The sequence below is a fragment of the Felis catus genome, chromosome B4, assembly GCF_018350175.1.
Source record: "Felis catus isolate Fca126 chromosome B4, F.catus_Fca126_mat1.0, whole genome shotgun sequence".
Classification (NCBI taxonomy): Eukaryota; Metazoa; Chordata; class Mammalia; order Carnivora; family Felidae; genus Felis; species Felis catus.
The window spans coordinates 97,036,356-97,064,239 of NC_058374.1; the positions used below are offsets into that span (position 1 = coordinate 97,036,356).

General features: G+C 35.5%; 1 protein-coding gene across 1 annotated transcript in view; it reads left to right on the forward strand.

Annotated features, from left to right (window-relative positions):
• TRHDE (thyrotropin releasing hormone degrading enzyme) overlaps positions 1–15,210 on the forward strand; it is a 387,195-nt gene extending 371,985 nt beyond the window's left edge. The window contains exons 16-19 of the mRNA XM_011284128.4: positions 3,424–3,591; positions 4,103–4,243; positions 6,822–6,903; positions 12,416–15,210. Of these exons, the coding sequence (XP_011282430.3) occupies positions 3,424–3,591; positions 4,103–4,243; positions 6,822–6,903; positions 12,416–12,559 (535 nt within the window). The 3' untranslated portion in view covers positions 12,560–15,210. The remainder of the gene's footprint in view (positions 1–3,423; positions 3,592–4,102; positions 4,244–6,821; positions 6,904–12,415) is intronic.
• Positions 15,211–27,884: the final 12,674 nt, after the last annotated feature.

Consider the following 27,884-nt stretch of genomic DNA (forward strand, 5'->3'; position numbering starts at 1 on the left):
AAATTCCAATTTACTAAGATTTAAAATACTAGTCTCATTCCACCATCATTATTTCACTCAGTAAAAAAAAAAAAATCTTATAAAAGTTGCATGCCTCTATTTTTCCACCTACTTAATTGTTTTAACTCCTACCCCAAAGCATTTTGTTTTTGTGCGTTTGTTTTTGGCAAAGTAAAAAAGGTTAAACATATCACCAAAATTCAAAATAGATTATTTCAAGGTGATACTTTTTAGGCTTTTAAAACTTTTATGCTTTCAAAACTTGTACTGTACAAATGAACTCCGTCATGATCCTGTTTAAAATGAGAATAGAAAAAAAATATGGTGTAAGTTATACTAATTAGGTAATAATTTCTGCAATGTTATATCCTAGAAAAGATAAAGACACTTTTGGCTAAGGCTTACTCCGTTCATCTCTTACAAAGGCAGCTAGAGAGACTAGGCCTGCTCCTCTCTATGTATACCACACATACAGAAAAACAAGCACAGCTTTCCTTCTCAGATAATAAAATTCCATTAAAATATTTGCTTCTGAGGAAGCAGTTAAAAAGAAATGACTGTGGGATATTCACATGCTCATAGGCAATTTCCATGATCACGAAAAGGATCCCTGTCTCCCTGCAAGCCTGGTATGAAGGATCTCACAAAACTCATTTGTGCTGCTCATAACTATGGGTTCTGTGGGGTTTTCAGCCTATGCTTTCCAAACAAATGAGCTTCTCCATTTGTTCCTAATGACTTTGGTTTATACAAAGAGATCTTAAACTGTCCCCAGAGCAATCATTTTGCTAAAATGCTATTAGAACATCTTTACAAATTTAGCAACAAAGGGGGCTTCATTAACAATGGAAATCATTGGGAACCAAGGCCCTTAGTAAATTCAAGTCTCACCAGTCTTGTTTTATCTTCAGTGATGAGTACAATAATCTTGTGAACTATACCTTGACTCCTTATCTGGTGGGTGGGTAAGGAAGATAGGGAGCCGATGCCGTGGGGAGAGATGCTGGAAAAACCAGAGCGGTATTCTGTGGTTAATCAGCTCTGTCCTTCCTCTTGGAAGGAGCCTTGTGAACCTTAAGCAGTGCATATGCCTAGCAGCTGCTAAAGAGCCATTTTTTTTTTCCTGAGAGGTTGGGGATTTGCAGCTGAAACTGAGCACTGTTTTTCAATGGACCATCAACAGGGTTTAGATTATATATGTAAACATATGTGTGTCTCATTTTCATAGTAATCAAATTTGATACATCTGCTGTGCATGGAAGGACAGCTGCTGGCAAGCCTGAAAGTTGACCTGCAGCTTCTGGCAGAACAAACCCAAATTATGGGGCCTTTCTCTTGGTTTGCGTCTGCAGCTTCAGATACAGAACCTGCCCCTATTCTGGGCAGCTTTGCTTTTAAAGACCTCCTTTGCGACAGACAACTTTCATTAGATTCCTTCAGGGCGATCTGTCTGTCGTTATATTCAACGCTTTATTGCTGAGTGCCCTTTTAAGATTTTTTTTCCTCCTTGCTCTGTGTATGACTGGATTGCCATACAGCAGCTCCTTAAGTACCCGCTAGCCTATGCCTTTATAGTCACCCAGAGGCTGCATTTTAACAAGTATCACTTCAGTGCTGGCTAACAGAATGGATACTTACGGTTGGAAATCCACTCTTGCCAACGTATTTCTCAAAGATGACTGATCAAACTGTGTTTTAAAAATTAATTAAAAAAGAGGTTAGAGGTGACAGTGTGGCCAGTTCAGCGCCGAGAGAATTATTGGTTGATTTAGAGAAAGACTAGGTTTCTTAATGTTCTTATTATAGTTAATAAAGATGGGCATAATGTATCTACCATGATTACATGCGGTGGCAGTGATTTCTGAAGCTCTTTGTTGGTTTCTTCTGATGTTTGTGTTCCTTTCGGTTCTTTAAAAACAAAACAACCAAAGTGCTTGCCTTCTAATGCCACAAAGAAATCTCCAGACAGCAAGGTTAAAATAACTTTTCTCCAAACATTCCAAATTACGTGTTGAAAGAGACAGAATGTTATAGTTTTAGCTATCTGGGAACAATTAATTTTGTATGATACTTCTAGCAAATCTAAACATATGGTGTCCTGATACACAATCTTCAATATTCTGATTGGAGCCCTACTTAGCTGCTTAACAGAATAAGATTAAGCTTATCTTACTGGTAGTCATTCAGGCACTTCCTCCTGTTTTCCAAATACTCCTTCAACCATAGCAGTGTTTTAACCGTCAAGGTCCTAAATATTTATTTATTCTTAAAAATTTTTTTTAGTGTTTATTTATTTTTGAAGAGGACAGAAGCAGAGCATGAGTAGGGAAAGAACAGAGAGGGAGGGAGACACAGATACCACAGCAGGCTCTAGGCTCTGAGCTGTCAGCACAGAGCCTGACATGGGGCTCGAACTCACAAACTGTGAGGTCATGACCTGAGCCAAAGTTGGATGCTTAACCGACTGAGCCACCCAGGCAACCAAAGGTCCTAAATCTTTAGAGGAGATTGTTTTATCTTGCTATCCAGAGAAAACACTTCTTATTAGCCACATTCAAATTATAAGGGAGAAATGTAAATAATAGATCACTGAATGTGACACAAAGCAGAAATGCATTTTTGACTTTTTGTAAATATTGGAGTGATCTATCAGAGAATTCAGTTTTTAAAATGTGAGGTATACTCTGAGACTTGAAAGAACAATATTTAGTAAAAACTAGCTATGGTAAAGTAAACATGAGCATTTACAGTTTATAAATGGCCAAGACTAATTAAATCCACTCACGGTTTCCCACTGCAATATTTATTTTGAAGTCAAAGTCAAAATTTAGTCTATTTTTATAGTTACTTTTATAAATGTAAGGAAAAAGAAATTTCTACTTTCTTAAAATTTACTACTTATATCTGTTTACTACCTGTATTGATAGTCTTCTGGATTCCAAAACTTGAAGAGCTCTTTGAGAAAAATAATTTTAGAGAGACTTATCTAAGAATTTAGGACAAAGTGTTTGTTTTAATCAAATTAGTCCCTTCAACCTGGGCTTTCTTGTCATTCTTGGGTCTACCAATTATGACAGCACGATCATTGGTTGATAAGTATATTACTGTTTGTGGGAATATAAAGCATCCTCTTTGCACTGTTTTTTTTAAGCATTTGTGTTCTGGTTTTTGTTTAAATATAGTATCAAGAGTGGAAACAAAAATTGCATTCAAAACTACCATTACATAAAGTACGTTATTTTATTCACTCACTTGCCAATATTTTTGAATACTGTTACTATATAATATCATTCTCTTTCAGGTAGAAACTAATTAGCAAAATCATCTTTTTAAAAATTGACTGTAGTAAAGCAACATCTGTCTTTAGTTTAAATGCTATGAAGCTTTTCATTAACAGAAAACCACCATGGGTTGCTTCTTTAGAATACCACTAAATGTTAGAGACATCGTCTACTGTACGGGAGTCTCACTATTAGATGAGGATGTCTGGGAATTCATCTGGATGAAATTCCACTCTACCACAGCAGTTTCTGAGAAGAAAATATTATTGGAAGCCTTAACTTGCAGTGATGATAGGAACTTATTAAATAGGTGGGTCAATTGATTTTCTAAATCTATTTGTGTAATAAAAGTACTCTCTATTAACCAACCTGTTGTGAACTCGATTGTGTTTCCTTGAATATATTGTAGTTACTCTAAAATATGCTTTCTACAGCTAAGGAAAACTGCCATGTTGACTTGACTAAAGCTAGTTGAATTGAAAGATATACCTCTGTTTCTACCTAAACAGTGTTTCATTATAAAAGGAAATGTTTACTATAAAGATTTTTAAAACTAAGTTTAGGTCATTAAAAGAGAATTGTGATTTTCCACCTGCAAGATTTTTTCAGAATTTAATTAACAAGTTAATTAAAATATTATGAACTTGTTTTTCCCCCTTCTATAAACAGAAAGTTGTTCTATTGATAAATTGTGTTGGTAAAGTCTACACTGGTCTATTCTTTTGAAATATATGACAAATTAATGCATATAATTTTTTGAAGGTTTATAAAAATGCTTAAGTTATTGGGCTAAGAGTTTTTCTACAATTATATCTTTAAAGGCTTCTGAATCTATCACTAAATTCTGAGGTGGTGTTGGATCAAGATGCAATTGATGTGATAATTCATGTCGCTCGAAATCCACATGGCCGAGACCTTGCCTGGAAGTTTTTTAGAGACAAATGGAAGATATTAAATACCAGGTAGAAATAAGAGTTCATTTGTACTTGAGTAAATTAGAGGTGATATATGAGACATAAAGACGCAACTTTTTGTGTTAAAACCAAGGCTTAGATAATAGAATTAGATTTTAAAATAGTCAACTAATATAGGGTGTTGCCACTTCTGGGAAACTCAGAATTATTTTAACAATTCTATAGCATTATTCATGTTTTGAAGATTAAAAACTGTGATTATATATAGAAATGTGGGACTAAAAAGGTTTAGCAGTACAGTTTTTGTGGAAACTCTGTTAAACTGTCTAAGGTTGAAAAAATATCATAAAACTTCTATATTCTGAATGTGTTGTGGAAAAAATGATTTATATATCAGATACAATTATTATTTATATAACAAGAAAACTTTACTGCTGTAGAATTGTTTTAAGTTTCCTTTATTTTTTTAAAGTTTTTTTTTATTGTTTATTTGTTTTGAGAGAGAGCAAGCGAGGGTGTGCACAAGTGGGGAAGGGGGAGAGAGAGAGGGAGAGAGAGAGAGAGGGAGAGAGAGAGAAAATCCCAAGGAGGCTCCACACTGTCAGCACAGAGTCTCATGTGGGCCTCAATCTCACCAAGCGAGAGATCATGACCTGAGCCTAATTCAAGAGTCAGCAGCTTAATTGACAGGTGCCCCTGTTTGAGTTTCCTTTAAATATAAATACCATAAACACCTGAAATGAAACCATGATTTGAATCATTGTATAGTTCTAGGTGCAGTAGAATTCATTCCTGAGACATCTTGTTTCATGGTGAGAATTCTTCAGCCTCAATTTAAGAAAATATTTTATTATGTATTTAAATATATTGTAATGAATGTTGATTTATTACTCTGACAATCTGTATGGCATTTTAAAATTAAATTTATTAAAGGGCATGTAGATGCCACATGTTTTCACACTTAAATGTCCTCATACAGTAAGCAGACCTATTGTTTTCTATCTCTTAAAAATCGGTGTGTAAACTTTGTTTTTAACAAACAACTTTATCAGTTGCCCTTATATAAATAGTTCAATTTGAATGAATGTATCCTATTAAAACACATTTTTATCTACGGATATTTCATTGTCAGAAAGCACTAATATTCCTAGAAGACACACTGACTTTTTTGTATTTGCAGCTCAGAAGTTGGAATGATTGGAAGATTAGAACTTGCTTTGCTGTCATGCATATAATGTAGTGAATAATCAGACAGAAAGCGAAATTAGTATATACAAGCAGTTCACTTTAAGGAGTATCAAATATCTGCCAATACACAATTTCTTTAGGGAGTGGTTTTGTATATCAGAGTTCAGCATAGTAGATGTATAGTTTAGTCCCTACCAAAAAACATTTGGTTCTTGATATGTTTATTTTCTCTCACTGAGAGTCCCTGATCTCTAACTTAAAGATAGAAAGTTTGAGATTTCAACATACCTACAGATATGGAAGTGTTGAAAAATAGGATTTTCTTCATCCCTGCTCTTCTATCGATCCTAGAACACTGGAATTCATGGAGGCACTGTCCAAGATGCTCCTTATTTCCTGCGCTAAAGATTCTCCCTGGCTTTTGTTGCCATCTACTCTAATGGTTTCAGTCACTCCCAAATCTATATCTCTTACTGAGACATTTCACCTAAGCTTCACCCTATGATAAGACAGTTGTCTGTTTGGACCTGCTGCTGAGGTGTACCTGCAAAGCTAAACCCATCATTTTCCTCCTGTCCTCATTTCCTCAGTAAATAATCCACCAATTAATCAAGCCAGACACTTGGAAAACTACATATACTCCCCACTTTTCCTTGCCATCTGTAACAATTAGGCTTAAGATATTGTCATTTTAACAAGTCCTAAAAGATAACCTGTGATAGGTATCCTTAGCACAATAGAGATCAGTAAAATGAGAAACCCTTCCAACACACTGACACAAATTGTTCCTTTCTATAGGTCAAGAGTCAGGAATTTATATCTGTGGTACAAGGATTATGCAATCCAAATAAACAACTCAATATTTTAATTTAATGCCTACATGAAAAAAATGCTAATATTTTGGGAGCATTTCAAAGAAATTTGGCTCTGTTTCTAAGCATGAAAAAGGAGAATGTCAATGTCAGTTGTAACTGACCAGACCAAAGGATCTGTGTGACATACTAATAATGCCCAAGTTTATCTTACAGTCCCATTTCCTTTTTTGGGATTTTTGTTTCCTTATAGTAAACTAGGTTACTTTAAGTTGAAAGTTCTAAAAAATGTCTTCCTTAGTCCTTAGATTGAAAATATAATAATAATTACTAAATCTAATTTTAAGTTCTTTTTTTGTTTTTGTTTTTGTTTACTACAATTTGGACCTCTCTAAAACACTTTGAGCCAAATCAGATGAGCATCTGATGGTGCCCCACAGCCATATCTCTATTCACCTCCCTGGCTAGCCAGAGAAATGACTTTGAAATGTTTAGAGATCTTAATGGCAATAAGATAACATTAGTCAAATGGAGCCCTTGAAAAGTATTCTAAAAAAATCTTTAGAGTAATATTTCTTAAAGTACTGCCTATATTAACATAAAGCCTTTTTTTTTCATCTTTCCAGGTATGGGGAGGCATTATTTATGAATTCTAAACTCATTAGTGGAGTTACAGAATTTCTTAATACTGAAAGTGAACTCAAAGAGGTAAATATTTTAATATGAGTTCTAATGCTTTTCTTTTATAAACATATGAAGGCATACATTTACTTTATTTTTTCAACAGATTCATATCCATTTCTTTAAAACACACACACACATTCATGCTAAAGACTTTACTCAATTCATTATTTGCAAATGTATTTCTATTATATTAAACATTAAATGCCTTCGAGAAATGTTTAAATGTAATGTTTCCCAAACTGGGGGACTCTACTCCAGAAATCTTTGATCCAATCGGTTGAGGAACAACCCGGTTTAGAAATAACAAAACTATCCTGTCACCATGACTCAGTATTTAGATACAAAGGATCAAGGCTGGTGTTAAGGTACAGAACTTGGGTCTCACTGCTTTGTGGACAGGCTTATACAGGAAGTAGATGACTGGATGTGATAATAATGCTTCATGTTATCTAGTCTGTTCAATAAAATGAATTCATATGTGTGACAGAGAATGTGTCTGACAATATATCTTGAGATTAATAGCTTAAAATTCTGCTTGATATGATTACACATGAATTTCACTGATGAAAATAAACAATTTTTTAAAGGATTAGTGTCCAGTTTGGAGTGTATCTAATGTTTCCTTCCTTTTTTATCTGGTTTATTTCTATGGAAATTTAAATCAGCTATTTTTTTTTTTTTGACCATTAACTCACATTTGTGACACAGAGGGGTGGAAAATGGGGAGGAATAAATATGTAGGGGGGAGGAAAAAATATAAATACTTTGAAATGATTCAGATGAGCTGGGCTTCGACCATTTATCACTTTTTCATCCATTGCGCAACTCTGTTGTAAAATATAGCTGAGATTTGGCATTGAGAATCATAGCTTCCTCAGCTCTCACTGACAGAACGCCTGAGGCTATGACCCAGAGATAATCATATTGAGCAGCATTTCCCCAGAAGCATCAACCCTGGCACCATCCGTAACATCTTCTAATATTGCCCAATGTTGTACGATTGTCCCCTATTCACTCACTTGGATCCCTGCAACACTAGGAGCTAAGCTAAGTCTCTGATTGTAATGATTTGAAATTCAATTTTTATCCCTGCTATGTGTTCCCAACCCTAAAGGATTTGGTTTTGAAAGCCGTAGCACATGTTTTACTATATTTTTTTTTAATAAAGGAAGCTAAATGGGAAGGAGTTCTTTCATACCCATATGAAACAGAAAGAAAGAACGATTGAATGAATGATTGCTTACAATTTTCTCTGTATTCAAAGGAAGTACTTTTAATTCCTTGATTTTATATTCAATAATTGGTGAGTGAAAGATTCATTTACTCACAACCTGAGAAGTCGAACACAGAAGTGAAAAATCTCTTCCACCCTTTCCTTCCCCTAGTCCTTCTCTGTTTTTGCTCCCTTCCTTCTCCTGTCTTCTCTCCTGTCTTTGCCTTTGCCCCTTTCTTGCAGCCTTTCACCTGTTCCCTCTCCCACTTCTTCCTCAAACTGTCTTTCATACTTCCCTTGCTTCAGTAATACCCAGGCCATGAAAAAATATCTTTTTTTTAAGCTTATTTATTTTGAGAGAGAGAGAGAGAGCAGGATAAGGGCAGAGAGAGAGAGAGAGAGAGAGAGAGAGAGAGAGAGAGAAAGAAAGAATCCCAAGCAGGCTCCATGCTGTTAGCACAGAGCCTGACACAAAGCTTGAACCCACAAACTGTAAGATCATGACCTGAGCCAAAAATCAAGGGTCAGTCACTTAACCCACTGAGCCACCCACGTACTCTGAGAAAACATCTTTTAAATGGATATTAATTTGGGGCTCCTGGGTGGCTCAGTTGGATGGGCATCTGACTTCGGTTCAGGTCATGATCTCATGGTTTGGGATTATGAGCCCCGCATCAGGCTCTGTGCTGACAGCTCAGAGCCTGGAACCTGCTTCAGATTCTGTGTCTCCCTCTCTCTCTGCCCCTCCCCCACTCATGTGCTCACTCTCTCTCTCTCTCTCTCTCTCTCTCTCTCTCTCTCTCAAACATAGAAAACATTAAAACATTTAATAAAAAATAAATAGATATTAATTTGATGTTATCATATGCCGACCACTTTGTTTTATTTATTTCACACATGGATTTCATATTTTTCCACTTGATTTAATTGCTATTTGAAATGTCCCAAGAAACCCCTATAATGAAAGGTGCAGTTTCAAAACTGAAACTAAATTGTGGCTTTTATTCCATTATCCAGCAAGCAGTTAACTTCACAATACTGTCCGTGGCATAAGCAACGAATCCCTTCACCATCTAGATACTTGTGCTGACTTTCTAGTTGGACAACTGCTGCCTGAGGCTTTTCCAGAGTTTCATTATCTAATCATTGTGTTTAAGATTGGGGACCACTGTTGTTGAGTGGTATGGGGGTTTACTTTGTATTGTTAATAAACCCCTTTCATTAAAATAAAAGGGGTTGGGAAATTCCAGACTCGTCCTCTCATAACCAATGAGCCTCAGAAACAGAAAACCCAATATGCTCCCTTTGGATAGGGTATATTCTTATTTTCAAGAGTATCTAGATCAAAAGGGAATCAGCATCTTTATGAATTCTGAAAACTCAGTTGAGATTTTAATGATCCCCATCAGCCTTAGGGGCATTCAGTAAAGAAATGTGTATTGTTCCGAACTCCCTTCCCCAAAACTGCATTCTCGTACCTGACACTGGCAATTTCCTTCTAATTACATGGCTCCAGCAATTTGAACAATATTTCTCCATGAAACAGTGTGTTATTTCCTTAATTTTAAACTAATGGAAGTACAACCTGAGGGAGCCACAGAGGCCCTTGACAGTTTTTCATACTAATGTCTGTTAAGCAATTCTCTCCAGCACTTGTTTTTCTGCCTTTTTGAACCTAATCTACAACACGGCTGGGGAAGAACATAGATCCTGTGCATCACAGACACCCCACTTACAGTTTTAATGTTGAAAATATGAACCTCATAATAGGGCAATAGCTACTTCAATTCATTTATATAGTCACTGAGAGTATATTATGTTGTGTAATTTACTCTCCAAATAATTCATTTCGTGATGCTTAGGGTCTAGGTTACCCTAAAATAAGAGTTTTTTTTTAATATTAAAATGTTTTCTAATAGAGAAATTAACAAACATGTCTAGAAATTTTAGGCTAAGAACGGGAAGCACAAACAACGCTGACATCTTACTAAATGCTATTTTATAAAAATGTCTAAACTTGCAACATTTTCAAATAAAAGCACAAGATGGCATAAATATTTAGGAAACACAACAATAAAAGCTAATAACAACAGAAAATCTACCAAAGAGCTGCAGAAAGAAGCAAACTGGAATGCCAAGTGCCTTCCATCTACCTCAGGCCCTATAAAGTCAGGCAGGAGTCTGGAAGGTGCTATCATCACACCCCAGGTCCGGTTAGATGGCTGTTCTCACCATGCGTTTGTCAGAAAGGCTGTGGAAGAACATGAGTATAAGATCAATTTATGCCAGCTATGGAGAGTTGGGCCTTATGTGTTCTGATGAATAAGCTACTCCTAAGATTCAGATGAGTTACCTCAGGCTCTCTGAGCTCGTGAAGGAAGTTATTTAGTGCACTTAAACAGTGATTTAGGAAATGAATCCCTGGGGACCCACCACTTAACATTTTTTTATTGATAGTTCTTTTGCAGGGTAATCTGACCTACTCTTTGTGTCAATAACTCATTCATATTCAAACCCATAGTTTGTCTTTGAGGAGGACTTAAGAGTTTTACTTCATGTGTTCAGGCTGTCTTGCCGTCTATTTCATCAAGGGGCCAAGAGCATGTTCCACAGAATCAAAGTTGCCAAAGGGTCATTTACCATTATCTGGCATATTTAGTACTGCCTAGGAAAGTATGTAATAGCACAGAATGTATTTCAAGAGGAGTAGATATAATTTTTTTCCTGATTGACATATACTATGTAAATAATACCACTGTAATGTACATATGTAATATGCATGGCAATATACATATTTTTATAATAAAATATAATTCAAAACAGACCATGATGTATTATTTGTTGCTTTAGAAATATGGACTGAATGAGTCCAAACATATCAATACAAATGAATTATTGGATTAATCAGTTAAAGTTTAAAAATATGATTCAAATGTTTCTATTCAACTTCCTTTGAAGATATGTGTGAGCATGTTACAGGCATATATATATATATATAGCAGATATTCAATGAATTCCAATGTCTTCCCTTCTTCTGCTTAGTATGTGTAAATTTGGTAAAATGTCAAATCAGTTTTAAGGGTAGCATCAACAAATCTTTGTTATATGTTGGATACTTTACATGTTGGTTATAAAAGTGTAGTGATTGTGAGGTCTTATAAAGGACATAGCTCTGAGATATGGCTACCTACTGCTAATGCTGCAGGGGCACAAGGCTTTGTAGGAAAGTAGAGGATAAACTTTGAGAAAACCCGTCGTATCATGTAATCAAAGTAATGCTGTCATAAACAAACCAAACTACCAGCGAACCAATTTCTAGATTAACTCAGAAAGATATTAAGAAGTCCATTTTAATTGCATCCTCCCCACCCCATATCTCCCTGTCCCTGAGTCAATCTTGATGCACTACATTTCCCTCCTGGCATATCTTCCATGTGGCACCCACCATGTGATGAATCACACCCCACACTAATTACACCACATAATGTTTCTGTGCTGCAAGTTGATTTTTCACATTCGCCTATTAGCATTGCGATTGTTGGTTGGTTGCCAGTTTTTTAAGATATATCAAACAGAAAGAAAAACTGCTAGTATTTAATCTTGAAATAAAATCCCTAAACATCCCCAGAATATGTGAACTCTCTAGAGAAAATCTTTCCATAAAAAGAATAACAATGCATTTCAAAATTATAACATTTTAATTAAATGCTCGACGTCTCTAGCTAAATGAGTCCTCATTCTTGCTTCATTCCTTCTAAGTTGAGTTACTCAGGTGATTGCAATGTCATCAACCATCCAGTTTTCATATAGCATCATTAGTTTTTTCCACTAGCTGATAACTGGTAATCCCTTGCCACCAAAGATAATGTCAAGCCCTTATACTGTTTATTTGGGGAAGATAAGGACTAGTTTTATCTCTACCAACAAAGAGTGAACTTTAACCCTCATATTCAGTTTTTAAGGCTATTTTGTACCTTGGATATGATTCATAATTAAAACTAGCCTTTGCCACAATCCCCTCAACATATATGAAAATATAAACACATCTCTTTTAATATTTGTCTATGAAACAAGAAGCTGAATTCGGAGCTCTTTGAACTGTAATGTCCACTCTTTTTTCCTTCCAGTTCCAAAAGAAACTACCTCACACCTAATGGATGCAATTTCTTATATTTCATTTTGTTAGTAAGATTGCTTCACATATTAGATAGGCCTTCTGTAGGGGTGGTGGCACTTTGTTCCACATACAATCTTGTTTATATATGTTGGCCATGAGTTTCTCTGAGACATGTATTTTTACTACTCTAAAATGTTTCTTTTCAGCTGAAGAACTTCATGAAGAATTATGATGGAGTAGCTGCTGCCTCTTTCTTGAGAGCTGTGGAGACCGTTGAAGCCAATGTGCGCTGGAAAATGCTCTATCAGGATGAGCTCTTCCAGTGGTTGGGAAAAGCTCTGAGACACTAATAGCTCTATTATAAACAATTCAACTCAGAATTTTGGGAGAAAACTGCTTTATATGGAATGAGGAAAATGTGCTATGTTGAAAATGGCCAGATTTTCGGTGTTAACGTGTGGGAGGACTTTTTTTTTTAATTTTTGGTTTTGGGGGATTTTTTGTTTGTTTCATTCATTCTGTTTTGTTTCTCTACTGGGTGTTCTTCTCTAAAGAAACTCTTGCAAGTGAAACTAGCCATGATTGCTTCAGCTGTACATTCCTTGCTGTACAGGACCAAATATGATAGTGGTGCATGTTGATGTTACAGTCAGTTTGGAAAAACATATTCAGAATATTTTGTGCATGGTTGTGTGGTCCTGCCTGTGTTCAGCATGCTTATTTAAAATGTCCAATGTTGTACGTGAATATCTGTTACATCCAGGATGGGCATTATACAAAAGCACAAAGATTACCTATGACAATCAGTGTTGCGATGAAAGAAAAACTAAAAAGGAATTATATTCTTAGTCCTGGGCGATGTGAGAGGTAAAACAGCCCTTGAAGTGATCAGTGTCACTTATTTCAGCACTTGGATTGTCTTGCAATGATTCCTGTGTTACTAACTCATTTTCTTCGAGTTAAAGCTGTGTATACGTTTAAAAAGGCATATAGATAGTGTATGCATATGTATATGTACATAGGGAAACCCTGTATGTATATAGTATGTTGCACACTGCACTTGTGCAAAGGATCTCTTCAAAGAAACTTTATCTCTTTTTATAAACTTATGCAAACTTTGAAAAAGCTTAAAGGAATTTATCTCAACGCTATTCTTCATGACAATTTCCTGACTAAATTTCTCAACTGTTATAGATTTTTTCATCTACTTCCTGAACAGTGGTCTATTCTACTACGTGAAAATGAATTCAAACAAAATTTATGTATAAACACTCTTCTAATTCTCTAAAGTGGCAGCCTCGTATCCTAAATATGGATTCTGTCATCATTTTGGTCAAACTTCCCATTGCATCAAACAATTGTGCACACTTAAGAATTCTCAGCGCTGAGAAGGTGTTTCTTTTCCATCTTGTTTGTTTTTCCATCTCATGTTGGGTGGTCCAGAGGGTTGAAAATTCTCTCTTGTGTGTTGGTCTTTGTGTCTGTGTCGATCTAATCCTCCATTAAGTGACCGTACCTCAAGTACGTCTGATACCATTTAATGACCTTTGATGCCAGTTGTGCCGTCCGTTCCGATGAAAGTTAACTTTACTTGAGCAAAGCTCTTCCTTTGGCATTGACAGCTGTCTTCCGCCAGGGAATTTTAAGTAGCCCTTCCCATGGCTGTGTGTTATGTAACACAAGTGCTTATTTTTGCATGGCATTCTCACCCAGTAGGCCAGCTCTCCAAACGTTGCTTAGATGCTCCAAAATGAACATATTTTAAGTTTGCCGTTATAAAATACCAGCACAACTACTGGACCTAAGCTAAAAGTTTGTGGACCGCTTTCTATTTTCCTGAGGTTCTCCACTCTTCCACGTCTCCTTGCAAATTATTGAGAAAGATCGATTCTAACCGTCACTGAACACTGGGAAAAAAAAAATAGGTGTTTTAAAACCAGAGTCATAGATTTATTTTGAGTTTAATAAAAAGTAGCAATTTCCTAATCCATTGAACAAGTATCACCTAAAATTGAATTTTATCTTTTTTGCAGTTAATATCTATTACTCATACCTAAATTTTTCAGCACTTCATTCAATTAAAACGTGAATTTTAAACACACTATGTGGATTTAGTGAGACATAGTAATACTTAGCATTAAATCTAAAAGTTGTCCCACCTATCAGAAGTCATGTAATTTAACTAGTACTTACGCATATGTAAACTCCATAAGAGACAAGTTCTGGACATAACAACAATAAATATCACACTGCCGTAAGGGTCCAAAACATGTACTGTATGAGCATTGGATTCATGTAATAGAGATAAATAGATAAAAAATTAGAGGTGGATGTCTTATTTTGTGTCATGAATTACTGAAAATTCTTAGTTGTGACATTCTTTTGAGCGAAATCATATTTCCAGATTTGAGTTAGAAAGGCTTTTATAGTTCTTTTTCCTCCCCACTGTTAATAATCTCAATCCTCTTTCAGTATTTTAGTGGCCTTGAACAACTGGTTTAGCTACAATGTCAAATCCTAAATGTGTAAATTATGTGCAATGTTCAATACCTCATAGAATGTTTGTTAAACGGTATAATAGTATCAATGGCATTGAGATGGGATTTCTGTTCTACATATTTTTCAATAATTTGTCCTTTCCAATGTTGAAGATTATATCAGGCTTTAACGTTTTTTAGTTGTTTAAATAAGTAATATTTTCAAAATAATAAAATGACCAATGATATCTCTTGGAATATTCTGTAAAATGTAGTTATAAAATTCTATTTTCTACATAGAGTTTTTATCTTTTTTCTCTTCTTTGTATGCTTTACAAATCCTATATATGCATGAAATAACAAATTGTTGAAAGTGTTCAGTACTTAGGCTTACCACATTACTGTGCCAATATATGTACCACAGCAAAATTTGGTTCCAATTAGACAGGGCTAAATTATTTACCATACTGAATATTGAATATCACTAAGTAACTTGTAAATAAAAACTTTTCCCCGTTTTTACACATTTTTCCTTAAGATTTTCTTAAAATCTTTAAGATGAAAAAAAAAAAGTAGAGAAGCACAACCTCTAAGGTTACTATCTACAATTGTAGGCTTATTCCTGAGTTTCAATAACCAGATTTTAACTGCAGTTTAAACTGACTTTGGTTTATATTACCTCTAAGATAATTTATATTGTAGGACTGGGCTTTTTGTGGCAGTACTGTTTACAAATATAACTTTAATATCTTACAAGCTTATTCAGATTAGAATGTATTTATAAATTGAATTTCATTTTCAAAGAGCTTTACACATGCTGTTTAATTTGGCTCCTTTCAAAAACATAATAACTTATGTTAGCCCTGATAGTCTGATGAGAAAACTGAGGTTCAGAGTAGAAATGTGAACCATTTAAAATGATACAGTTGTTATTTGGGGAACAGGCACAGTAACCTTGGGCTTTCAGTGAAACCTTCCTACCACTAAACTAGAAAGGCATTTTTGAAATACTTCTATCCGTTGCATTAGCTGGAGATTTTCCTAATACCAGAAGCAGCATTAAAATATGTGACGAAATATGTCTACAGTAATTATATTATTTTTCAAAGTCTGTGTTTCTAATTTGCATGATTCATTCAAACAACTGGGTGAAATGTTCAGCAATTCACTTTAGTCCATACAAGCAGCCCAATATTGTTACAAAAATATAGTTCATTGATTATAGTTTCCTTTTATTATCTTTCAGTGACTACTGTTTAAATATGACTTTAAAATGGTGATAATTTGCTTTATTTTTACACATATTTCTCTGAAAGGCTCTATCTGTAGTAACAGATGGTCAGACCACAGATAAAATGGTTTCCATCTAAATCAGTGAAAATAATATTCGGTAAAATGTTTATAAATCTATGCAGACTAAATTGTGAAAAAACAGTGTTTGTGCCACTGCAGTCCTGGATTAGCTGCAGAAAAGGAATCCCTAAAGAAGTTTACAATGATATATTTAATTAAAATCTACTGGCTATTAGAATTTTAAGGATTTTTTTTCTAAGAAATTGAAGACCTAAAATACCTCCATTATTCTCAGGATGACCATGAGGTAACCACATATACATGTTAAAGGAGTAGTAAAAGTTTATAGAATGAGAAATTAAGATTCCTACACCTGTTTTGTTTTCTTCTTTTACTTGAGGTCATGGCCGGGTTGTTATCATTTGACACTGCTAATTAAATAGGACAAAATTCAATTTAATTAAATATTTATTGAACACATTTTATTTCACAAAGCACTTTGTGAAGGGAAAGGAGGGAAGAGCAGAATTCACATTACAATAAATGAAACAAACATAAATCATGAACCAATCAGAATATGAGCAAACATGGAACATACTTACATTCTATCGAAGAAAAACTAAATTATTTTTAGATATAGATAATGCAAGTATTTTTGTACACTAGTTTTCAAAACTTTTAGGGTACTTCTCAATGTTTGGTTTCACAGCACTTAGTTGTGTTTTACAGAAAATGTGTAATGTTTAGAAAATATAATAAAACTACATGGTTTAAACTTTACAATTAGGATATAAATTGGGATAGAATTTATCTTTAAGAAAAGTTATTTGAGCAATTTAATAATACCAGTAGGTTACAGGAAGAATGTTTAACCTAGAAAAGTAGTTCAAGTTTTTAAAAATGCTTTTAGCATACTATTGGTATATTCACAATGTGTTAATTTTAAGTTAATCATGTATTCTTGAAAGCAGGTTCAACAATTCTTATCAGAGGCAATAATATATTTGTTCAAATTAGTATGTGGGAACTTTTGAGTACAGAAATGTTCTTATAAAATATTCTAGAATTTTAAATTTTAGTTTAAAAAGAGTAACCTTTAGTTCTATTGCTTTGAAGTAATAAGGAATTTTTATTAAAATATTTCGTTTATTGTAGTTTCTATTCAGGAAAATACTAACAAAAGGGAACTCCAGAGGCTTTTATTTTCAATTTTATTTTATAAAATTTTATTTCAAAGTTTAAAAAAGTTTTAAAGAGTCTTAGGTATTAAGAATAGGCAGTTGGTGAAAATATGTTCTAATTTTAAGTATACTGCATATGTGTAAATGTATGCATTTTGTTTTATTTATTTATTTATTTATTTATTTATTTATTTATTTATTTATTTATTTATTTTTAGAAGGGGAGGGGAGAGGAGCATAGGGAGAGAGAGAATCTCAAGCAGGCTTCACGCTCAGGACAGAGCCCAACACAGGGCTTGATTCCACAACCATGGGACTGCAACCTGAGCCGAAACAAGATTCAGATGCTCAACTGGCTGAGCCACTCAAGCGCCCCTGCATTTTATTTTTAAAATAAGTTTTTCACAAATGGCCCTATTAGCAGGCAGTATGATTTTATTCAGATTTTGGAAACATAGTACATTAAGGGATTTTATTTTGAATATTTAGTAATTTAAGGATAGGACATTGAAGATGCCTACCTTTTGCACATTCCCAGTTCATGTACTAATGCACTAAGAAAAAAGGAAAATCCAATCTTTTATTTTTTCTGAAATTTTTTGTGTGCGGTATTAATGTTATTAATGTTAAATAAGGTAAAATATAGGAAAAGAACAAAAATTTGAGTGTCTATGAAATGCCAGGCACTTTATAGACATCATCTCATCTAAACTGAAATACCGTTAGTTCCAACTTATCAATGGGGAGACGGTTAAGGGTTGGGATCAGTTTGTATAACTGGTGATAGGTATTAGCTGGGATTCAAAACCCTGCAAACCAAGCCTTACATGGCTCAAATCAGTCATTAATCTGCCTCCTACATGCATGGAAACATAATGATTATCCATATAGACCAGTCTCTATAGACGATTTGAATACTACTTACTTTTTCATTGTCATTGACTAAATTGAGAAAAAAATGTTAATTAATGCATTCTGGGTTGACACTCGTTTCTTAACAAAGTTACTTCATTTGGCCTATAAGAGTTTTCATCAAAACACTTTACATTAGTGTGTTGCATAGTGGGTTTTTTTTTAATTTATTTTGAGAGGGGTGGGGGCATGAGTTGGGTAGGGGCAGAGACAGAGAGAGAGAAAATCCCAAGCAGGCTTTATGCTGTCAGTACAGAACGAGACCCTGGATTCAGTCTCAGGAACCATGAGATCATGACCCAAGCTGGAACCAAGAGTCAGACGCTTAACTGACTGACCCACCTAGGCGCCCAGGGTTTTAAGCTATAACAGATAATTAGATAATGCAAACAACGAGCCTTGAAAAATAAGTACAAAGGGAGGATGGATTGAAAAGCTCTTTACCAATGGACTGAAAGATAAGGTTAAACCTCTGTCCTGCTGTAGAGGTGACCTATTAGTCTAGCCAGAAGTCTTTGCTTAGTGATCAGGGAACTATTTCTCTCTTTCTGCCTGGTACTGTGTAGATGGACTGCAGCAGCTGAATTTACTTCAAGTTACCTTTTCCATTGGCCTGCTGTGCGTGGATACACTTTAAGATAACTGCTTTGACCTAGCTCTGCACAGGTCAACTTACTTCTAATCGCACACATTTTTATTGTGTCATGTAAGTAAATGAGAGAGTGAAATGTTTTATAGCAGATATTACGGTAAAGAACATCTGCCTTGAATGTGCAGTGCATTTGTCTTCCAACTTAATCATTCGGTTGCTGTCCTTTTAACCCCTACTAGGTTCACAATATTACGTTTGTTCTTGGACACTGTTCTGTTCCCACCTTCACATAACCTAAGACCTACTGGGTGAGAACATTCATTATTAATTTTTCTTTATTCATTTTTATTTAAAATAAGTTTATTATCTGTCACTTCTCAAGTACGAAATATTTTTCAAATGAATTCCTCCTCAAACGTATTCTACCTTCTAAACTATGGTTTAATAGTAATCTCAAATTACCTTTTTAAATGCTACCTGCACATTGTCACATATGAATATACTTGCCATTTTCATTTGCTATATTTTAGTCCCTTTACATTTTGATAGTCATTGAAAACAAATTCAGACTATAAAATGAAACACATTAGTTCTATGAAGCTTATGAAACACACTGTCCAGTTACTTGGAGCAAGACGAGACATTCTGCCTTTGAGCTTTCATAAGTGGCTACTGGATACAACTGAATTCACCAGATAATCTTTTAAAAATAGTATGTGGGCTATTTCTAATAAACTTGAATTAATTCAGCAACAAAGTTTGTTTTCATAAAGCCATTTCCCAAATGGACAAACTTATATAAAATACGCCAAAAGGAAACTCTTTCTTTCTTTCTAATATTTTATGATTTAGAAATGAAACAGTAACTGTTCCTTTAGTAAATACAAGTTACTAGAGCATTTACCAAATAAGTAAATTTGTGTTAGTTTAGCAGATAAATGTTTTCTATGGTATGACTTTAAAAGTATTCATTAAAAATTGAATCAGTATGTATTCAACATGAAGTTTTTATTCCGATACAACCAAGCACTAACAAAATGGATTTTTCTAAATGAGAAAATTTGTCTTCTGTATTTTAAACAGAACAAATTTGAATTTTACCTCTGACAATAAAATTTTGTACAGTAATGTGTAATTCATCACTGTCTTAATTTTCTGACATGTGTAGGCAAGGCCAAGATAAATAATACCTTCTGCTTTTTTATTCTTCTGTTTTCACTTAAGAACCCATTTTTAAAATTCAGACTATACGTATTGTAGAGGTCCATGAAAAAAGAAAACAGTCACTTTCTTTTCTGACATGGACTTTTCCAAAACTATACACATACTCAAGCTAGAATAAAGAAGTATGTATTTATGCAATATTGTAAAAAGAAAAAAAAATACCTATTTGGTCTTTTTTTCCAATTATATGCCTTTAGAATAAATTAAATGATCTGCACTTTGGTAAAAGTGATTTCACCTGCAATGCATTTCAAATTGCTTTTTAATAGGTTTTCCACATTGGAAAGCCTATCAGGATCCTTGAATTTCAAGAATTGTTTTTAATAACAACAGGACTATAAAATATATATAATCAGGGCTCATATGAAGTACTCAAAAAATATTTTTCCAATGTCTCTGGGTTTTTCTGTTTCTATGGGTTGTGCAGAGAATGTGAAATTTGACTCTGTGTAGCTACCCATTTGAGCCTTATCCATAATACTTTATACAGCCATAGAAAATCCTCCTCTGCCATGGGCATGAGAATAAGAAATGGAAGGCCCTTAAAGGCATAATAAAGACTATTCCTATTTGTATTATAGCCAGTGTCTACATGTATATATATATACACTTGTACTGGAGGTCTATAGATGCATATACCTGCATCACACAGATAGAGATATATGATATCTCTCCATGTCTGTATCATACATATATACATACATATCACATATAGCGCATTTCTCTACCCCAATTAAAACTGTACTGCAGAACAATCACATAAATCAGAAAATGTTTATTGTAAAATATCAACTGGGGAAGTAGTAAATGGGTGCCATCTTTACCCGAAGAGCCTGTCAAATGGATCGAGTTCTACAGACTCTTCAGGAATTTTCTCTAAGAATCATGAGGAAACTGAAGAAGGAATTCTGGTGAGATCAAGAGCATTCAGGGTGGTATGACTGTAGACCAAAACAAACACACACACCCCCAAAACCAGAAAACAGCTATTCTTCCTGGACTTCCAACCTTAGAGATTCTATCTTAGTAGGTGATGGGTGCAATGTAGTCATCCACATTTTGAGTAAAGATTGTAGGTGATTCCAGTGGAAGCAATTCATCTAGATCATGGCTTAAGAAACCCTGGCTTGGCACAGTGGTTCTCTACCTGACTTTATAATAAAGTCACCCGGATAGCTTTTAAAACATACTGATGCCTGGGCCATACTTCAACCCAATTAAAAAGAATCTCTAGCATGGGGTATCTGCGTCAGCATTTTTAAAAGTCTCCAGATGATTCTAATACATAGTCATGGTTAAGAACCTCTGGGCGGCAGATAGATACCAAATGCAACATTAAGTTGCTTAAGCACTAATTATAGGATGTTATGCAAAGTACCTATTTTTAGAAATCTAAGCGGTTCTTATTATTGTTTGACATTCTTCACCAAATACTAAGTCAAAAGATGTGTTCTCAATTAGCTTAACAGAAGCAAATAAGTCTGAACAACTGATTTTACTGCCATAAGGTGTCACTGCCACGGTGCAGTAAGCTGAGTGGTTCCATGCCATCCACGTAGATGTCTCTTTTTCCCTGTGTTCTGACATTGACATTCTCCTGTCACCCACTTTGTCTTACATCCTTTTCTCTATAGTCCTAATGAGTATGACTATACCCACATCTATTACAATAACAATTTCTCAACTTTTATTTTGCTTTAAAGTGAAGAAAGGGCCCATTGGCAGGACTTTCCATAAAATGACTGTATCTCTGCCCTTCTGAAAAGAACAATTGTTTCCTGCTGCTCATTTTGCAAGTGCCTGAAATTGGAGTGAAGGCTTGACACCCGGGTTAAAATTGTTACATCAGGGAAATAAACTTACCATAAACTATTATTATAAATGGTTATCATCTGAAATATTCTTTTTACTAGTTCTTCTCCAGTTTCTTTTACTCCCCCCTTCTTTCTCTCTCTTTTTGCGACCTGCCAGCTGAGCACCGAGCCTTCTTCAGAAATAGACGCTATATTTTCACTTGACATTGCAAAAAGAATAGTAAAAGTTTTGAGCTGTTACCATATCTGTGTGCATAATAGAAGGTGACATGTGTTCTTGGGATTGTCAAACAAGGCCCAAAGGGCATCTGGGCACATTGAAACTGCTTGGTTGTGCTCCTGACTCTGTGCTCATTCGTCAGTTCTTTAGTTCTTGGCCTCCCTTGGGTTGTTAAATTTTGCTTTCCTTTCTTAAAATCTCTGGCTAATTAGAGAGTTCAGAATACAAACGAATTCATTTTTTCACTGAAAAGGGAACTGGAAACATTGCCACCTCTGGAACATTTTAGCAAGCTAGTAGAGGCCGAATTAATTGGAGAACTCTTGAGTCATATCTGACAAAAAAGCACCTTAATCCCCTGTATCTCCACTTTTGTTATTTTTTTCTTCTCCATTGTTTACCCTGTATGTAATTGTCCTGATATGATTTAATATTGAGCCAATTTACATGCAGAAAGAAAATTTTGGTGTTGAGTAAGTCCTTCTAAATTAGTAGCTTTTTATTAAGTCATCAAAACTTGTATGATGACTAACTTCACTGAGACAGTTTTTGACAAATTCAGGTCTACCCAAGAATTCCAACTGTCTGCCAAGTAAAGTAATAGAGGGAACTGTTAATGAGCATAGATCTGTGTAGAAATCCTAAAGCTAAAATTTTAATAGGAATGGCTTCTATTCAACATTACTAGGTAGACACACACCAAAATTCAGCACAAATAGGGACTGGAAAGCAGTCTTGCTACCTTTAAGGTGGTGGTGGACTTCAGGATACAGAGGTATTACAAAGATGTAGTAAGCATCCAGGGACCCACAGGCAGTTTAAGTGCAGCACCAACATATTATACAAGTATGGAGTTCCAGTGCTTAGATGACCTCAGCATTTTCCACTGATATTTGAGTGAAAATAATTGAGATAAATGGAATGTTTCATGTAAGAAACACAAGTATAGATGTTTTGATGTTTCTTTTTGAGAAAGAGAGAGAGATGGGAAGGGACAGAAAGAGAATGAGACACAGGATTCAAAGCAGGCTCCATGCTGACAGCAGGGAGGCTGGTGGGGGTCTTGAACTCACAAACCAGGAGATCATGACCTGAGCTGAAGTCAGGCAGGTAACCACTAAGCCACTCAGGCATCCCACAGATTCAGATGTTTTAAGTGTGTGTGTATGTGTGCGTGTGTGTGCATGTGTGTGTGTGTGTGTGTGTGTGTGTGTGTGTGTGTGTTGTAGATGGAGAGGGAAGGTGAGGAGAGTTAAGAGCAGAGGAAGAAACCTTTAACTAAGCATATTTCCACATAGAAAAAAAATTTGAAATTACAGTCCCACATTACATATTAAAATCATTTTCCAATATCTTAGACTCAATTTATTCAATTTGCTAGTTTAAAAATTCTCATCTTGTTGCATGTGAAAAAGTACCTAGTGATTTAGAAGACAGATTTAGACTGAAATGGGATATTATTACTTTTGGTTCAATAGAAAGTGACATGAGTTTCTAGAACTGTCAGATAAGATTCTGGATACATAGAAACTGGTATTCTCTTGAGGGCAAAAAGAAATACCGAAACCTAACTTTGGATAAATGGAACCAGAAAAAAAAAATCACATTGCCTTTTCTGGTTAGTAACAAAATATAAGAACTCTAATGTTAAAGGTATAGATGAGCATCTGTGTGTTTGTTACAAACTCGTTTTAAGATAAGGGTCCCTGAAGGGGCATCTGGGTGGCTCAGTCTGTTCAGTGTCTGACTCTTGGTTTTGGTTCAGGTCATGTTCTCACGGTTTCACAAGTTTGAGCCCCATGTCGAGCTCTGAGCTGACAGTATGGAGCCTACTTGGGATTATCTCTCTTCCTCTCTCTCTCTCTGTTTCTATCTCTGTATTTCTCAAAAATAAATAAATAAACTTTAAAATATATTAAAAAAAAATAAAATAAGGGTCCCTGTGTGTCAAGTTTCTAGTCATTCTTGTTACTTGAATAATTTGAGTGATGGCAAATGCTTTTGTCTGTATTTTGTGTGTAAACATTTCATTTGCTTTGACTATAGATGTTTATCTTACTGTAATATTGATCATCACCTGAGAGTTTGATTTGGTAATATAGACCTTGTGCAGATTGGCCAAATTGCAAGTATCAAGCAGAATATCATGTGCCATTCTCTAGGTATGATACTTCTAGTCATGCCTAAATTTGCAGTTTCCTTAAAAAGATAACTGGATCTACATTGCTCTTGGTTAATTAATGGCCCAAAGTATGAATACTGGCAAGCCAAATCTCAGGTAAATATAATATTTTTATTCTTAAACTTTGTTGTGTGAGAATTGGGGATTCTGACCTTGTCAATACAATGGATAACTTCTCTCTATATATGAGGAGCATGTCATCGTTATCCCTTTTTAAATCATGAGATGGGAATTTTTTTTCACCAGAAATCATTGTGCCAGCAGATCTGATACTTAACAGTATCTCACTTGATTAGATGTGTAGATCGAGTGGTTAGTCTATATTTTTGTAAGACTTATTTGGGCAGAACTTCTCTGCTAATAGACTATGCACTACCTCCTCTAGGGGTTCATGAAAGATGACAAAGTATCATGTTACCATGTTACTGATAACTTCATTTTTCCTACTTTATTTTTTAATGTTTATTTTTGAGAGAGAGAGAGACAGAGACAGAGACAGAGCGTGAGCCGGGGAGGGGCAGAGAGAGAGGGAGACACAGAATCCCAAGCAGGCTAAAGGCTCTGAGCTGTCAGCACAGAGCCTGTTGCGAGCTCGAACCCATGCACCGCGAGATCACGACCTGAGCCAAAGTTGGAGACTTAACCAACTGAGCCACCCAGGCTCACTTTTCTTACTTTAGATACATCGAAATGGCAGCTATCAACATACTGCATAGCCAAGAAGTGTTTTTACTCTCATATCTTACAAAAGTTTTTTGAAGAGAAGTAGGGTGGATTTTATTCTTTCTCAATGTCTTCTAACTAACTTAAGTAAAACTAATTAGAAATCTTATAATTTACATTAGACATTGATTTATTCACAGTTAAATTTTGGGGGGGGGTCAATTTGAAATCTCTCTACTCTGAATAGATTCTCTTTTTTTAGTGCGTATAGTCCTTACTGATTATACCATCCATTTCACACTTCTTTGATAGTTTATATCAATATGTTTTATTTCCCAACTAGATTATACATTCTGCAAAGGTAGAGATAATATCTTTTTCCATTTCTTGACAGCAACCTCAAATATAATAAATTCTCAATCACATTTTCTTGATTGAGAACAACCTAAGTGCCAGTATAGAAACCAATGGCTTTCCAGTATGAGCAAAAACAGCACAGAGCAAGAAACGCTTTGGGGGATTTAGAAGCAGAACTAGAATAAAAAGTGTTGATCATTTTAAAATATTGCAAAGCTAAAGCTTTAAAGCTCACTCCATTCCTTTAATTTGCTCAAAAATATCACTTTAGAGTAACACTTGTTATCGACTTTGACCTGCTTGGTGGAGAAAGTAGAAGAAGAGGGGGATAATAAGATGCTATTTCATGACACATCTATTACAGTAATTCATTTACAGTGGGGAACCTTTGCCAATGATAAATGCCTGTTACTGTGGTGCAATTATGAATGTACCTTGGATTTTCAACAATAAAGCTGCCAAAAGGTTGCAAAATGCACAAGGGAAAAAGAACTTTTAGTTGAGGAACTGAACTAACCAAGAAGTACAATTTTTTTTGAAGTGTCCATATTGTTTCCATAAAGAGAAGTTCCCACCGTTAATGAAAATTCCATGGTACCAAAGAGCATTTTCCATTTAATATTCCCTCAACTTGACATACACTTGACTTTGCATGCATGCTGCCTTCTAAAATTATCTTCATATAGAAAACATTCACAGTATTACCTTATTACCACAAAACATAAATCTACCCAAGAAGATGATGCCATTTATAACTTTGGAATTCCTTGCAAGATCATGATTGCACTGAAAAAAAGGAACCCTAGTGGAGGGTGGGGCTGGAGCTTAAGGAAAAACAGTCATACAATGTTTTTCCTCCAGTCCTAGCCCCCACCTCTACTGCTTTAGCCATATGCCAATACAGATAAGGAATACTAGATTGCTTTTCTTTTGGAGGAGGTCATGGAGAGGACGTGACTGCTGGTTGACCTGCAAGTTGTACCCAGGCAATCAGAGGCTTCTCACCTTCTCTTCTGTCCTTGGAATGCATGCTCCCGTTGCATTCTCACACTAGGAGCTGTTTCAAGGATGCAGCCTTTTGAGACCGTCTGGACTGAATACAGTACTGAACCTGGTGAAGGTCTCTATAAACTTTGAGGATTTTGGCTGGCTGGTGTGGAAATCTCCTTGTCTTCCAGTTGCCCAAGAAAAGCCATGGAAGTAAGTTCCCCGGCTAATTCCGGAGTGACCTGCCTTTTCCTCCAGTCTCCCCTTGCCCTCTATGGGGTGGGGGGAGCAGTTACACATTTCACCTGGGGAACTCCCCACTTTGTGAACAAACATTTTCTCCAGCAGAATGTTGTGTGAGGACAGACAATATGTAAATTAGGAATGTGAGAGTAAAATGGGAATAAAGGAATCTGAGCTTATGTCCAAAGACACAGGACATAGGGGTGTCTGGGTGGCTTCGTAGGTTAAGCGTCCGACTTTGGCTCAGGTCACGATCTCCTGGTTTGTGAGTTCGAGCCCCACGTCAGGCTCCCTGCTGACAGCTCAGAGCCTGGAGCCTGCTTTGGATTCTATGTCTCCCTTTCTCTGCCCCTCCCCTGCTCACACTCTTCTCTCTTTGTCTCTCAAAAATAAATAAACATTAAAACAAACAAAAAGACTTCAAAGTCACGGGACATAGGAAACTCCCGATCACTGGCCGTTGGCCATGGGAATAGCACAGTTGATGTGCTACTATGACAATCGTTGGCACATGTTTATGAATACTAGCCATTGATTGTAGGGACAAGTTGAGCCAGGCTGGCACCAGCAAAATAGAGCAGTTACTCAGAGCACACCCAAAGGAAAACCAGTATCCACATGCTGTTCCAAAAAGAGTTCATAACTTTGCTGACCTCCTTCGTGAATGCTTTGTAATGCCTTTCCTTTAAGAGTTCTGTAGCTGTTTAAATGAGCTCACCTAACCATGTGGAGACCTCTTACTGATACTTTGCATACTCTTCATCAACTTTTGGGCAATTTAGGGTTGCTTTGGGATGGTGATAGTAAATCCATTTTAGTGCTGAACTCCAAGTCTATTTTCTAGAACTGCTCATCAAAAACCATTGTTATTTTAATAGGTTAATTGGAGTGGGAGAAAGCATTCTGATCCCCCACAGAGATCAGATAGTACATCAAACCTTTCTATCTCCTTATTTATTCTATCATTCCTTTAATGTGAATACTTTCTCCTCTCATCATGGCCTTCTCAATGCTATTTATCTTTTAAGGCTCTAACCATGTGTTACTACAACCACTACTTGGGCCATTTCTATCACAGTCACCCGGGTTGCTGGTTAGAAATGCAGACCAACTGCATAAATCGGAAACTCGAGGGATGGTCCAGAAATCTAGATTTTAACAAGCTCCACAGGCATCTTTCATGCATGCAAGTGTTTGAGAAACACCATTCTATTCAAATACCATGAAGTCTTTTTCATTCCCCTAGAAAACCAGTGTACTTTATCTGTCTTTGTAATTTCTAAAAAAGTTTACATTTGTATCCTTCCTACAATATTTATAATATTCTGTTTTATAATTTGTCATAACATAATGATCTGTGCATTTGTTTTATTCCCTCTATAATAGGGATAAGCTTCTTGCAGACTAGACCTGTGTATCTCTGGAGCATCTGGCATGGAGCTTTGCTTCAAGCAGGTGCTCAATTCTTATCTCTAAGAATGCATGAAATGTTACCTCCAGGCCTTTCCCCTCCTCTTCTGTCAGTGCACT